Below are 16,975 nucleotides of genomic sequence, written 5' to 3' on the forward strand. Positions count from 1 at the left end.
ACTGACAGTCCTGTCCACAGATACAGTGTTAAAAAGATTTTCTGCCTGCTTTCAAGTCTGATTTTGTGGATGATTGGTTTGAATATAATTTCTTGTGCTAGACTTTAACAGTACCAGCATCTACAATACAGCCCAACTGCCAGAAGCTGCTATCCAAAATGTGCCTCATGGGAATAGCAAGAATCTTAATCCTATGATGTCTGCTCCTGTTTGTCCCTCGGGAGAAAAGACACTTTCTAATTCTACACTCTTTGAAAAAAAGGAGGCGAATCCGATGCTGTAAATTTGCCTTTTCACATGAGGGTTAGTTAAATTGTGTCAGCAAAAAAAGGTCTACTTCTTAATTAGTGGCATTTCAGTTCAATGGCCAGTGAATGACGTGTTGAATTGCAGGCTACCACCTCTGTTCTGACTGTAATTACAGGGTTTTATGTCATGTCCACGGTTGACATGACATTCTGGGCTCGGATGAGTGTGAGGTGTAATTGATTTTTAAGCTGGTGACTGTGCAAAGCGGTGTGGATATAATGGTGAGTGGTGCGAGAGGGAGGGGTGCACTGGGAAAATAGAGAGGGAGAGAGGCAGATGTGGACAACTAGAACGACTCTGGAGGAGGACTGAGCAGTCATCTGTGTTTCTTGGTTGATTGCACCTGAGCGCTGCGACCAGATCAGAGTGAGAGCTGCTTTTTGCAAATTATGGTAAGTTGCGTTTATATTTACTAATTTTCTAACAACTCTAAATGTTTTATCGGTTAATTTCTGCTTCATTTAATGGACTGAATAGAAATTGTGGGGTTTGTGTGTGATGGTGGGGATCAGAAAATTGGGGGATACATTTCCTTTTGCTGAAGGTTAGTCTGACTTGTGGGAGAGAAGGGTAGGCTTTTACTTTTAATTCCCCCAAATCAGCCTTCCTGTGTGCAGTTTTTAAAGTATCAAGTTGCATTTTTGTGTGTGTGTGCAAGAATCATGTCATTGTTTCAGGGCATAGTCACATATCCAATAATGCCCAGAAGAAGAGACTCATTAAATGACATACTGAGACTCAGCTTTTTTGTACATGTTTTTGTATATTGTGGTAGAGTAGTTCCTTGTCATTGTAGCCCTGTAGCCACAGAAGCACTGTGATTGTATTAAAAATCAACAAAGTCTGTATACTTTTTTTTTCAGTTTCAGTTTTTTAGTTTTAACCCTGATGTTTAGGGTTATAATAATCAGCCCCCTGCCCACGCCTGAAAATTTTTGTCTAATATTTGTTTGTTTTGTTTCTATCTTGAGGATTCTCATTTTGTTTTCTGAAGATTAACAAGATGGAGAACAACACCACCATCTTTCAGGATGTCACTCAGATTGTAAATCTGACAGAAATGCCTCTGAACCCTCTGGAAGAACAAGTCATAACAATATTTTTGACAATGCTCATTTGTGGCGTTGGGATTGCTGGGAATATCATGGTGGTGCTGGTTGTGCTGCGCACTAAACACATGGTGACTCCGACCAACTGCTACCTCGTCAGCTTGGCTGTCGCAGACCTCATCGTGCTCTTGGCTGCTGGCCTGCCTAATATCTCTGATGTTGTAGCCTTCTGGATATACGGCTACACAGGATGCTTGTGTATCACTTACCTTCAGTACCTGGGCATCAACGTGTCGTCTTGCTCCATCACGGCGTTCACCATTGAACGATACATTGCCATTTGTCACTCCATACAGGCACAGTTCATATGCACTGTTTCCCGGGCCAAGAGGATCATAGCAGGAGTCTGGATCTTCACCTCCCTCTACTGTACCATGTGGTTCTTTTTGGTGGACACGGATGAGACTGTCTACGCCAACGGGGTGGTGGTCACATGTGGCTACCGTGTCTCCAGGAGCCTCTACATGCCGATTTATTTCCTGGACTTCACTTTGTTTTACGTCATCCCCCTCATCGTGGCCACTGTGCTGTACGGGTTTATTGCGAGGATTTTGTTCATGAGCCCTCTGCCGTCGCACCTCAGCGACCGAGCCGGAGGGGGTTCAGTTCACCAGGGTCACTGCAACAGCACCAACAAGACCAACAAGAGTGCAGTCTCTGCAAGAAAACAGGTAGAAGAAAAACTAGATCTCCACACCATTCAGAGCAAGGAAACAAAAGCAAAACCGTTGTTTACTGAAATCTAAATAATTTAATCAGAAATGTAGATTGCATTGTCACTGTTGGTCCAATAATCTACCATGAAATTTTAACATTCATGGTCCCCAGAGGAAGAAACTTACTGTACATCTTTTCCTCAAAATCCCAATTTCCTCAGAAGACTCATTGGATTAACATTTTAATTTGTCCAAAAGTTTGGTTTACAACCATATACTTCCAAAAGTAATGATATTTTAAGAATTTCACACAAATCGTATTGTTTGTGTGATAATCAAATGTCTTCCAGGGCTGAAACACAGCGTTGCGATCACAATATTTTAGAAGCTATTGTTCCTTATTTCCTTGCTCATCTATCTCTTTCTCTGCCCCACCAGATAACAAAGATGCTGGCGGTGGTGGTCATCCTCTTTGCCCTGCTCTGGATGCCTTACCGAACACTGGTGGTGGTCAACTCCTTCATTGACCCTCCTTACCACAACACCTGGTTCCTGCTGTTCTGCCGGATGTGCATCTACACCAACAGCGCGATCAACCCCATCATTTACAACCTCATGTCACAGAAGTTCCGCGTAGCATTCAAAAAGCTCTGCAAGTGCAACCGGCGGCACAAGGAGGCGGAGTACAATGTGCCCATATATTACAGCGTGATGAAGAATTTATCCCATGAGAGCAACGAGCCGGTCACAGAGCAGGAGGAAGTCAGCGGACAAACCTCCAACAGGTTTAACGTAACAGGTGATGAAGCAAGTGCACTCAACATTTCTTAATGAACACTGTGGGGATTACAACAGGCTGCGTTTGCATGATAAAATATCTATGAGGCTGTTCCAACTGTTAAAAAAGAAGCTATTGAAATCTATAGATATTCTTCTTGATAACTACGAAACAGGTTTTATGTGTGGTGTTGTATTTGTGATTGCACCAGTACAGTGTTGTAAAAACAGTGTCAGCTTCAACCTACTAAGTGGGTTTTTGTAGGTTTTTTTTTTCTAAATGGTACTCACCATTGTTGTGCACAACGTAAGAACCACTGAGAACATTTTATGTGATGCATGTGTTACTGAAGCCTTTGTTGAATATGTTTAATTTCGGCGCAAGACAATGTCCAGACTTTATGCTAATTCGTTTTGTCAAGGGCCAGTTCTGTTCAACATATCCCTGGCATTATACTGTACGTCTGTGTCTCTTGAAGTGCACTTGTTCTTTTCATGTGCTCACACTGGAGTGTCCTGTACACTCAGATGTGCCACATTTCAACAGCACTGATGAAACACGACACAACGTCCAGTTTTTATCTGTTTTTGTTGTTAATTTATTCCATAAAAAGTCTATAAACAGTACAGACAACAGCTACAGAGCCCGCCTGTGTTTCTGGCTATGGTCATGTCGTGTATCACATCATGTGGATGTACTTTCCAAACATTTTGGATGTTTAATCAAAAGGTTTCACCAGATTAAATCACAGTATCAGTGGTTGTGGGTTTTTGTAACCATGACAGCAGCGTGACTCTGGATCAATTGAAATACCTCAATGGGACCAATGTCATGACATTTTGGACAGAAATTTGTGACTCCCAGATAATGAATTTAGAGATTCTGACTTTTTCCTCATTGGTGACATCTGAGGTTGATGAGTTTTGGATGGATTCCTTTGAAAATTGGTAGACATTCATGCTCCCTATGAATGAACTCTAATAACTTTGGTGACCTCTTACCTTTTCATCTTATTCTAAAATGTAAAAGTAACATACATATAGATCCACAGAGCTGCTAGCATGGCTGTAAATGCTTCTGTTAATTCATTGTTAGGCATCAAGATGGTATATGTAGCTCAGCTTGGCTTGAATGTGAACAGTCAGCTTGGCTAACTGTCTAAGCTACATTAGCTAAAGGCTCTACACAGCCATGGTCCACCTAAACAGGTGTTTTTGTACACTGCCTGATTGAGCCTCATGTCGGGGCCTAACAGCCTCATTACTGTCCTGTTAAATTTCCACCAAAGGGTCATTTAGACCTTTATTGTTATGAGTAAGTACATTTTGGTGACATTATATGATTCCCAGAATAGCTACACCTAATTTAAACCCGACTAGAGGTTTAATTGTGCAGAATAACTGAAATCACCTGTGTGGGTGAACACAGCCTCTCTGTCTCAGTGAGGAACAAGAATGTTTTTCTTCATATACCAGCTACTTCCTCTGTAACTCCTTGACTTTGTCCCTGCATTAACATGAGTTACTAACAACAAAACCAGTCCCTCAGTCCATCCACTGAAATTGCTGTTGATTCCGGAGGAGCTTGCGTGCAGGACAAGCTTGTATCATTAGATTTTCAGTGTGGGAGGCAAGAGGTAATGACCATGGAAACTCTGAAAGCAAACACATCAGCTCTGATTCAAAACACCTGCCAAGCCAGAGATGGAAAATGAAATTGTAATTTTTGGCCACAAGATATGTCCATCAAGTCTGACAGCAAGTGCATTATTGAAAAAAATGTTGTGATGCTAATTGTCGTCAACAAGTTTGAGTCTCCCTCATCTTAGTGCTGTCGTCTTGTGCTGTCAGTCCCTTCACTGCATGTCTCTGCATCTCGACATATCCAGCTCCCTAGTTGTCAGCTTGGTGAAAAGTTTGAAGAAAATACCAGTATGACGCCTGTGTATAAAACACTTTCATAATCTGTTTGATATGTTTATCTATTGTGTACTTAGTTGTGATATTTTGTAAAGAAGCTTGTGGTTTTTTGTGCACCGTGGCAGCAATAAATCCTTTTTCCTTTCCATTTAGGAATGCCTAAATGTATACCTTCTCTTTATCTATGGCAGTTCTGTGGTAAATTGAAATAAATCTTGACAATATTCACCCAGTGTTCCCTTCAGAAAATGGAAATTTAATATGGACTGAAGTATGCTGATGAGAAACTGCGGATCTAACACTCTCCCTGAATACCATGGATCACGTCAAGGACACACTTAATATTCTCTGTACTTCTGATTTGCTTTAAAAGCCTTTAGGTTCCTGCAAAAAAAAAAAAAAAAACATCCTCAGGAGTACATTTAAGACCGCATGAATATGGATAAATTCTCTATAGGTAGAGTTTCATGATGAATAAATGGCACAGAGGGCACAGAGGATTAGTGAAGGAATAGACAGAAATGTGACAGGTGCTCTCCTGTCGGCACGGCTGCTATTTTAGCTCTATATGTGAAGATGGATCAATAAACATCATGTTGTAAGGGCAGTTTCGGTTTTGTTTTGCTGTATGGCAAATCACACTGTGCCTGTACACCGATCAGGAATAACATTATGACCACCTTCCTAAGTGTAGGTGTCCCTTATTCCAAATCATTTGTGACTCATCAGAGAATGGACATGGGCCTTCTGAGGGTGTCCTGTGGTGTCTGGCAACACAATGTTGTTAGTGGTTCTAGTGTTCTTCATGCTTTTTTAGTTGTTCCTAAACCGTTTTTGTGTGTGTGTCCGTGTCAGGCTGCATCCTGCTGGGGATGGCTGCTGCCGTTGAGGAGTGTCATTGCTACGGGGGGGGCTGGTCTGGTCTAGGTGGGTGGTACAAGTAACATCCACATGAATGCCAGGTCCGAACACTGAACTACCACAAGATGATCCATGATCAGATGGTTACATTCAAACACTGACGGCCTGTTGCTGTTTTCTGACACTTACTTGTTAGTTATTTATTTGTCATTGCCACAAATTTCAGCAGAAAATTTGCTTAAATCTTGGAAAATATGTAAATTTCCTTCAGTCTTCAAGCTACAATCCCGTCACCTTCCTCTGCTTCTTGTCTCAAATATGGTAGAAACTGTGCAACCACATTGAGGACATGAGTCAAAGTAATGCCATTTGTCTGCCTTCTGCAGAGATATACAGTAACTTCCTTTAAAGCAACAACTTTGACAAATCATGGCAGGCTACTCCATTTTGTCTTGTTGTTTGACAACATGTGCTTCTTAGTAATGGCAGTCCTTAACAGGGAATTGTCAGCTCACAGATTTATTGTGTAGAAAATAACCAGCAAGGTGATGTCTGAAAGCAGCAGCCTTCATAACAATGAAGAAATTAAACAGTTCAGAGTAACAATCAGGGATTTTCCTCCAGTTGTTTTCTTTCCCCGAAGAGTCGCTGTCCTGTGACTGAACAGATTTGTTGGTACAGACAGTTTATGTGGTTCATTAGCTGGTGTATGGAGTGTTTTTAGAAATTTTGCATTTAGCCCATTCATTTTGTACCAAAGCTGTTACGTCTGACAAATGACTTACAAAATTCTGAAACCTCATCAGTTACATAAACAATTATTTCACATCAATTTTAAATGGTAATGATGTGTCTCATTAGAAAAGTTTCAAGTTTAAAAAAGAGGAAAACTTTCACACAGAGTTGAATTTCTTAAGTCAATTTCCACTGCTCCTGTGCGTCAATGCAGTTTATCAAAAACATGTTCAAAAGAAAACCGATGAAATGAAAATACAATTAGTTTTGTGAAAGAAAACTCCCATGCCAAAAAAAATCAAACACAGCATGGAGAACTTACTAATGTTAAGCATGTTAAAAGGGCTGTCCGTTACCCAGCCTGGACCCATAGCAGTGGTGCTGACCTTCCTGCAGGCTGCGCAGCACAGCCACTGTTCTCTACTGGATGAGCTTATGAAGAGCTAGAGAGATGAATTAGAGATTGTAAGATAATGTCCTGCTGTGTCTCCTGTGGGCAGCATGACATGGCTGACAAGAACATGAATCAGCTAGCTTGGTGTTAGCAGCTGGTTAATTCACAACAACACATCTTACTTCACTGCATAATATCACAATTATGTTGCTGTTTTCATCCGTCACATCAGACAAACTGTGACGTGGTTGCTGTCAGAAATGACGGAGGTGGATGGTGAGTTAATATAATATAATTCAGTTATATAGAGTTTTCTTAGTTGTAATTAATTGGTCCATCAATTATGTCAAGCTGTCCTGGCCCAGATGCAACAAAAACAGGGGCAAACAAGGACAGCACCACCCCCATGTTTCACGGATGGGATGAGGCTCCGATGCTGGAATGCAGGGTTGTACTTGGATGACACCTGAATCTCATTACATTGACTGGAAACACTTCTTAACAGATGGACTCTAATTTGGTCTTGAAATTAACTTGTAATCCTAGAGGCGCACTTACCTTTGCAACTCACAGATATGTAATGTTGGCTAATTTTCCTGAATAAAAAGGTACAAAAGCATAATATTTCTAAACTGTATGTGCATATGACCTGCTTTCACTGTGTCGCTCACACTGACCCACAAATATGTTCACTTTGAGATTAGCTACATCACAAACAAGGCAAAATGGAGAGGAAGGAGTGCTAGCTAGCCTAAACCTAGACAACCACAATTCTTTAAATGTCAAACTAAACTTCTAAAGCATTTCCTTTTTTAAAAATCAGGCACGAATGTGATTCTGTCTCTTACATTAATCACCTAAACTTGCTTGCACAGCGACATGGTTTCTCCACATTTAAGTCACTGTTAAGCTCACACCTTAATATATTATTGTTACACAAGAAACCAAGAATCGTAATGAATCTGAAGCTGGGACATGACTACTAAGCAAATCCAAGCTGTGTGTTTGCAGTTATTATGGTCATAAAAGACATGTGGGGTCATTCAGAGTGAAAAAGGTCAGTGGCTCTTATTACTGAGATGTTAATTGTATGTTGTCACTCAGGTAATTAATCAGTAGTCCAGTAGTAATTGTACTTATTACTCCACTAAGTTGCTTGCTAAAATTAAAAGTTTCTTTGCAGATAGATTATGAGGCACAGCAGATTGTCAGATTGTAAATATAATGCAAATGCTCCTTCCAGAGTAATGGTTATTTATGTTTTTATGTGTTGTTTTGCCATTATTAAAAATCTAAGTACTTCTCTTTTACTGAGTGATGGGTCATTGTCATGGTCAAGTTTTGAACCAAGCTTTTGTCTCTTGCTTCCATATCTAAGGGAGAAAAATGCTTTTACGTGATGATATCTGTGTAATAAACAAATATTGTGTATCACAGATGGATCTCAAAAAGCTGCCATATCAACCTTTATTTAAACATCATGAACAAATAAATAATGCGATGGGTAACAGCGAGGACGATAGGCAGCAGCAAGGATTACATGTTTTATTTTCTTTAGATAACAGGATGAGCTGTTCCTTTGCGAGGGTGAATATTTTATCCGTCAAGAGCTCGTCTTTTCAGTATTGACACAAATAATCAAAGGGCAGCCAGAGCATTTTGTGTTGTTTCAGGGAACCCATTACACCGCGTTGAGGAGGCTGCTTATTCTTTCTCGCCCATTGATCGTCCCGTGTTTGAATGAAATGGAGCTGCTTCACGGACACTACAAAACACGGAGAACAGACTTAATTACGGCACAAAGCAGGGAGGCGGGAAATGGGTTTTAGCTTATGTGACATGTTATTCCTGCACTGCCAAAGGAAGATTTTTTGCTTTTAGAAGAGGTGAATATTTTCAAAAGGAAGCACCCGAAGTGGGAAAAACACTATTCAAAACAAATCTAAATGTAAAAAAGAAACAAAAACTCTTGTTTGAATTTTGGTTCTGCATATAGCTGGCAGATGAAAAAGGAGCTACGTGTGAACCCAAGAAAAACAAACGATGCATTTGCAAAGTTTCCTTGTAAGCGACACAGCACAGTCTGTGAATATTAGCTGCATAATTGTTCAGTTACGTTTGATTAAACAAAATCATTATTTCTCTCTGGGGGTATGTTTGCTTATCTCAAAACTACAATTTAGAAATATCATCCAAATAGCGTTGAGTAAACACAGAAATGAAATCACTGTTATGAAAGTGCTGTTCATAACGATATCAAATATTGTAGTTCTGAAGAAACTGAACATACAATATTTGAACATCTGCAAGAAACTGTCCTCAGTAATTTATTAAATCCTGAAACATATTTTTCTTGGTACACATTTTGACCTGGGAGAACCCAGGTCTATTAACGATGACTGTGATCCGCTTAGAGGAGGTCAGGCACACTTAACCTCTGCCTTCCCTATTGTGACAGGTCAAATGTCCACTGAGAAATGGACATGAAACAAAAAAAGAACTTGCATTTAACATAAATACATCTCCCTTAGGTGTTTTAATTCCTCTCAAGACAGGTTGGACTTCTGGAGACTGTGTTTGACAGACACCTCTTCAGTTCTCCTCTCAGTTTCCTTGCACCTCCATGAGTCAGAGTAGAATAATTGAGGACACTTGTGTGGGGGTATCTGTGACAGGCCTTTAAAGTCATTCGCTTAAAGCAGTTCTGACCTCTCTGGCATGATGCACAACACTTAGTAAAAATTTGAACATGGACAACTCCAAAGTCCCACCCGCTTCCCCCCTGCCTGACCTTTGACGCTCCCCTCCTCCCCCTGATGCACGCGGTGGGAAAGTGAAGGTAGAGGAGCAGTGAAACGGGTCAATGGAGTCCGTATCAGAGGCACCGGTAAGTGAAAACAGTAACTAAATAAAATTATTATTATATTATTATATAAAATGTGGTATCTCTGCCACAGAGGCGCGCGACAGTCAACTAGAAGGAAGCGGCGACAGATGACAGCCAGGAAGTGCTGCAAATTGGTCAGACTTTTATCAGAAATATATGAGAATTGAATATTGATGAGTTTCGACGCCTGGTGGATTTCTTTTACATTTTAGTGTGCCATACGCTTTTTAGGAGCATTTTAAGATCACAAAAGAAAAGTGCAAAAATGCCAGAAAGGTAAGAATTGCTTTAAAAGGATGCTCCAAGTTTAAATTATGTAGGCAGACTTTAAGAATAAATGTCTGCTGTGTGCTGATCGTGATGTTACTAGTCTTAGTTCTAAACGTCGTCTGCCAGATTCAGTTACTGAAGTAATGGAGTTATATCTGACTAAATGTTTGCCACCATGACTCTGATTCCATTTCAGACATTGCATTCGTTGATCACATTGAAAATAAACAAGTTATTTATCCAGAAAAACCAATTACTCACCGTCGGAATGCCACGGAAATTGTCCTAGACACTTGACGATCTCCTGAGATGGTCCCTGGGAAAACATTTAATCTTAGTAGACCTTGTTGTGTGTGTCTTTGACTAAAAGTGTTGTGTTATGGAGACTGTTAGGTGATTATGTTGATGTTGTCCTTGCCTGTCCTCATCGGTTTCCGAAAAGCAGACACAACAACACTGTCGGGGACTTAGTGGCCACCTGATGGTACAAATCCCTTATTACACAGGCCTGACACAAAATTACAGTTTGCAACCATTACATATTCATATTACAAACCAAACTATCTTTATAGTGTTATGTTTTAGTAATTTCATGCGAAATATTTGTAATATCAGGGCTCCAAACTTTAGAATAGAAAACCATTTCGAAAATGTATTGTGAAATGAACTGTCCTAAGAGATGCCACCATCCAGATGAGTACACTGTACGCTGTCTGTGTGTATTTGAATGATAAACATAAATCGCACCATATTTACTATTGAGTGTTTATTTATGCATGATAAAGGGTCCTCCAAAAGTCCTATTTTTTGTTGATAATCGAACAATACAAGCCACTGTATTTTATCCCTCCTACATATTGCGCTATATTCACAATTTTTTTGTGTCCAAAGTAAATTTAAATGTATCCACTATGTATAAAAAGCTACTTTCTGCTAACTATTCCATAATGCAGTTCTCTGTGTTTTGTGCAAAAATGATATTAGCTACGTCTTTACATCTTACTAGAGAAAACTAGTCTGACATATATTCTTGTAGAACTTGTTCATTATTTTAAGAACTTTGACTCAAGCAGGCGCCATCTTGGAAATGCTTGACTCCACGAACTCCTGGCTTATACAGAACAAGTGATCGGTATGCAGACCACTAGCAAACCGTGGGGCCACCCACCTGTCACTGAAAACAGCCACATCTTTATTTATGCATAACTGTAAGCCGTGATATAATTTAAATGTATTTTAGTGATAGTTGCACTAATGTCCATGAGTACAGTAAATGCTAGTAACTATTTCTGCATACTTTTATTGAATTTACGAGTTTTGTTATTTATGTTTAATATGTGTTGCAACCTCCACAGGTAGCCCTCAGGGATAAATAACATTTTTCCTGATTCATCTTTAACAAACACACATGGAAACATTACATTCCTGTTTACAGCCGACAGATCCCCCATACTGTAAGCACTGACTGAAGCAGGAAAGAATAACAAGAACTACAAAATCTGTTAATATGAGGTTTGAATGATGTTGAGCATAAGGTTTATAGTCTTGCTCCACCCTCATTTTAGTCTCAATTTTTGACAACCTTCCAGTTATTACCATTTTCCTACAGTGTGAACACACTGCATCCCGGTGAAGTGAAGCCCGACCACGTGTGTTAGAAAAGAAAATCCTCCTTTTATTACAGTGAATTTATCGACGGCGGGCATCTTAAACCCCTCAGAGTGTTGAATGTAAGATTTATGACCTAATCCTCTTCATCAAACAACAACACAGACTCAGATTTGAAAGAGGAGTAGCCTAACCTTTATACAATTTGAACAGTTTCCACACCGAAATGATATTTTATCTGTATTTCCTCATATACCGATTCTGAACCTTTTCGAATCAGGATGTCATTAGCATCAGAGATCTCATTCAGGCTGGAGGTTAAGGGCAGGTTGCTATGAGACGGCCTGAGCTTCAGTCCTGTGCTATAGATTAATGTGATGGTGGATAAGATATGTGCAGCTGTATACTCTATGTTCACAGGAGCTGGCTGAGTCTTAGTGGTTTGCTCGTTTAACCCCCCCCCCCCCACACACACACACACCCACCCCCTTCCCTCCTTGAAGTCTACCCACGGATAGCTGCGGCATTAGGAACTGATTTCCAACATCCATCTATGTATGGCGTTTCCAAGAAGATCCTTTTAATGACTGTATAGATGTAGTAGAGAACATGTGAAATGTGCTTTCATCTTCACTCTGTCCATTAATCTTTCGTGAGTTTTGATTTTTATTCTAATTTAGTTCATTTTGATAAATGTGTACATATAAAGTATATAGGGTCTAAATTGTGAAGGCAATGTAGAAGGCGAACAAACACATCGATGTCTCCTCTGCTTGTTGTGTCCACAAATGTACCCAGTTTGACAAAATCCAAAGACATTTCCTGTAAACATATATATGTTAACAATATGGGTTGTAGTTTTTTTTTAATTGCACATATTTTTTAGTGTCTTAGTCTAATTGGTTTAGTTTCAATTAAGTATAATAACCTCGTGCCCAGATACAGCATGTTGATTATCACGGTATACTTTGAACTTTTCTGAAAAGCCTCGCTGCCTACTTGATTTTAGGTCAATATCTTTGTCCGAGATGTTACATTTACAGTCATTAAAAATATCGAGTTCTCAGAAAAAAAAAGACATCAATGAACCTGAAAACAAAATTCATTGGTTAAAATGTGCTGAGATTTTCGCAAAACTCCTGGGGTGCATGTCCAGCATGTACCGTGAGTATGTTACTGCTGCATCATGTGAAACAGAGGGACACGAGAGTACTTAATAATTTAATCATTTTTAAACACAGTGGTCATGTGTGCAATGTTAAGTAGAAGTCTGACTATCCATATCACCATATCACTAACTGTGTCTGATAGTGTCACGAGCTGCAGGAAAAATCTGTGCATTTAATCATGCAGCGTGTTCATAAACCCTAATTTTAATCTAAAATGTCAAATGAATTGCTGTGTTCTTACAGGACTGATTAAATGAAAAGCTGTGTCATATTAAAATGTGTGAACACTGAAAATAACTCATACTTTTCTACTCATAAATTATTCATAAACATATTTCAGGTTAATGTAACAGTAGAATTTTATTTCAGGACATTTTCAAGCCTAAGGCACTTGGCAACAACATATCACTTGGTACACATACTGTAGCTGCTTCATGACAGCTTTTTATTATTTTTTTTATCCGGCCATCATCTGTCAGTGTGACTGTACTGCTGCTTAAGTGACACATTAATGGAAGAGATCTCAACAGCTTTCTGATGATGAAAGATCTTGAGAATCTAAATGGAAAAGGCCTAATTTATTCTTTGATCAGAGTTTGTGTATTTTAATTCACAGAATCAATAAAACCTTCGAAACCTCTGATGAATGAAGCATGAAAAATGTAGTTCCTTTGGAAATGTGAAATAGTCGGTCCCTATCAATAATACCTGCCCTGCAGTCACGTGCAGTATGTCATAAAGAATCACACACAGAGTCTCATGAATTGATTAAGCCTGTGTTTTTACATGTCAGGGAGCAACCGGACCATAAATGGCCTGTTATAAATGCATGTTATCCCTGCAGGACAGGTGTTCCTCTACTGTACATTTAGCCCTTCAGTATTTATTACTTTGTGATTTCTAGAGTAGCATTGTAGTTTATATAGAGATGTTGCCTATCTGTGGTCTAAATGCTTGCTGTTAAAGTGAAGCTAAACGTTTAGCATGCTCAAGATTAGATACTAACTGAATGTGAGACCTGCAAAGGCCACATCTGGGAATATCAACATATTAACAGTCGCTGAATGACACTAAATATAAAATACAGCCAACTTTGCAGGAAATTGGCCATACAAGTTTAAATTTCTGGACCTGATAATGGTGCAAGATAAAAATGTAAAGTGTAAAGTGGTAGCATTTTCATCCGTCATCAGTTGGGGAAATACTTCACCTGAAAACTCAAAGGATCGGTGTCTTAGTGTCTTATGACCATAAATATCTGTACAAAATATTATGAGAATATTTTTGGAAACATTTCAGCCTGGACTGATGTAGAAGACAGACCATCTGACACATTTAAAATGGCCAAAAATAAATGAAATACGTCCTCCACCTTTTCTCACAAAGCACTTTTGTAAGTTTTTATCTTGATGGCTCAACTTTTAAAAAGCCTACTGTCCTTTGATCTGCTGAGCAGACAATAGAAAGACATATTTGACTGATGAAAGCACTTCAGGCTGGTCCTGTCTTTATTACTCTTATCAAAAGAAGATTTTAATTCTGCCAGACAGCTCCATTTCACCGGCTATGTCAGCCCCATTGCAGATCAGTGTCCCTGCAGTTCTATGACAATCACTGCTGTCATTATTAATCTGCTCCTTCCCCTTTGAGATTTGATGTGTTTGTGCCATAACTTAGTTGCTGACAAGATGCGAGGTCTGCTGTGTGGCTTAGCAGAACATATATTTATATCTGTGTGGCGCCTATAAATAAGACTTTTGTTTAACGGCCTCAAATATTACTACACCGTAAACTGTCTGGACCATATCCCTCTTGATTGAGTGTTAACTTACAGCTTAATCTTACTGTAGATACACGAGCTTAAAGCGAGACAGCCTGTGGAGGGAAAATGTAAAAGTTAAACAATTTGACATTATCTTGAAATAAGGAAGTGTTGGGTCATGTTGGCTTGAATTTGGTGTTTCCTAATTTAATCCTAAATTTAGTTCTGTTACCGTGATCAGAACACAGTCACACAACAAAGTTTTGAGCTTTTACAGGTTTATTTGTGGGATGTCCATTTGCCTGTTAACCTATTGCAATGTACAGATAAACACACGAAGCATGCAAGCAAGTATGCGGCAGTATTTGTTGCTTAATATCTGTCTGTTTAGACCATGCCACTTGCAGAGTCCCTAAATGTTCCCGCTGCACCTGCATCACTTGACCTCCTCGCTCATTTGTGAAACAACAGCTATGTTACCGCTATCATGTCCATCATGTCACTTAGTTTTGCAAATGTTAGCATCCTAATTTGTTAATTTCACCAACACAAATAGAGCTCAGACTGGAGTGAATGGCTTTAGTTATCATTCATCATAAACAGAGGATATGTCACTAAATGGATCGCCAGATTTATTAAATGTGTCAATAAGTCAGGAGATCAGTATAGTTTATTATTTTGGGACCATTTAATGACATCCAATGATCCACCACTCCTAAAGCTAAAGCCAAGCAATTAGCATGGCTAAAAACACACACACACACACACACACACACACACGCACACACACACACACACACACACACACACACACACACACACACACACACACAAACACATAATATGATTCCTTGTATAGTCTATCTAATAAGAAAGGAATTAAATTAGGTTCTGTATGAAGGTCCCAGAAGTCAGGGTCCAAACTAATAATCTTTTTTTCTAAAGCTGAAGTCAACTCTAATGAAAAGACAGTCTAGGAGAAAAAAACCTCTGAGCTGATAAGAGTCGGGGCTCTGGAGGTCATGGGTAGTGAGAGTTGAACCCTCAGCTGGCTCGGCCTTGGACTTGGCAGCAGCCTCTCACTGACGCTGGGGGCAGATGGTCTCTCTCTCAGAGTCAGGCGTCAGCTGTTTACAAGCACAGATGAGGGACTTAGTGCGTTGGACGCTGAGTCTCACCCACAGCTCTCACAGGGAAACACACAGACACATAAACTCCTGACTGTGCTGGTTTCACTGGAATTGACTGAAAACTACTAGTGAGGACACTCTCATAAAGTTCACATTTACTCCATGAAGATATGCTTCATTCAAGGTAGGCCACAGAAAAATCAATTCATGTTTTCATTTGTGTGGTTGAGATTTATTACTACTACTGAACGACGCTGATGTTTATTTTATTCAATAATCGCTGACCCTGTAGCTGATCACACTGACTATAAATGCAGGGTAAAGTTACAGAAATAACGATAACAATATAAAAGGAAGGATTTCTGAAAGTTTTTCAGCCGTCGTAGTCATCTTTTATTTATTACACTGCAGATATTTAGCTGTTAGAAAGTGTTACTGTGTTTTACGCTCACCTCGACAAGAGGACAGGGAGCTGACAGGAGGATCGCTCACCTGCTAAAGCTCCTCTAATTCCATTTGCTGATCGTGAGATCTGCCTGAACAGATTATAAAGCCCTGACAGTAATACACCCTGTAGCTAGACAGTGCAATTAGCCAACATGCGAGGAGTGTGTAAACTTGATTCATGTGTTTATACAGTTAAAAAACTGTCAATCCTGTTTCCAAGAGGTGAGAAAAAACTAAAAGTTTTTTTTTTGTGGTACTTGTTTACTTGAATATGTCTGTTGACTCCACCACAATTCAGAAGTAAACATTGGACCATTTACTCTATTTGTTTGATAGCTTTATTCACCATTTGCAGATTTGTGTTATTTTAAATGAATCAGTAATTATAATATATGTAAGATTATGTTACTACACTGTGTTATTGCTACTTTTACTTAAAAAATATGTTTGAGAGCATCTGTTCTACTATATAGAGTATCTTGTGTTATTGTTGTCCTATTTATTTTCGTTATTTTCGTGCTGTAAACTGTTAGTATTGAGCACCTAACCACATGCTCAGAACAATACGTCTGAATGACGATGGCACAGAGTCAGTGGGTCATTTCCTCATCTGCATCCTGTTCTTGAACAAAAGAGAAACCTGGAGGGGATCCTTAGTTTCCTTCTTTGGTTCCCAAACAGGGAAACACCAATTTGAAAGGGCCACATCCTGTCCTGTGTTAACTTTAATAACAACTAATGTGTCAATTTAATGCATGATGACAGCCGAAGTTGAACTGAAATAATATCTAGAGGAGTGTTTCTCCAGGATAACCGATGATTAATGAGGTTATCAGCCAGAGGAGCATATAAATTGGAGCTGTTTGCTTTGGAAACTGAAATCTATTGTTTCGTGTTGCAGGTGCACAACAGGAAACAGTTTAGTGCGTGTTCTCGGTTCA

The 16,975-nt window shown here is 39.4% G+C and overlaps 1 protein-coding gene across 1 annotated transcript; it reads left to right on the forward strand.

Annotated features, from left to right (window-relative positions):
• Positions 1-1,312: 1,312 nt before the first annotated feature.
• On the forward strand, positions 1,313-3,029 carry LOC311493733 (thyrotropin-releasing hormone receptor; the record flags this gene model as incomplete). Its single annotated transcript, XM_084552508.1, has 2 exons — positions 1,313-2,089; positions 2,513-3,029. 2 exons carry the CDS (start codon positions 1,313-1,315, stop codon positions 2,903-2,905), a joined length of 1,170 nt encoding a protein of 389 aa, XP_084408634.1. The 3' UTR covers positions 2,906-3,029.
• Positions 3,030-16,975: the final 13,946 nt, after the last annotated feature.

Source organism: Chelon labrosus (assembly GCF_963514085.1).
Source record: "Chelon labrosus genome assembly, chromosome: 10".
NCBI classification, from domain to species: domain Eukaryota; kingdom Metazoa; phylum Chordata; class Actinopteri; order Mugiliformes; family Mugilidae; genus Chelon; species Chelon labrosus.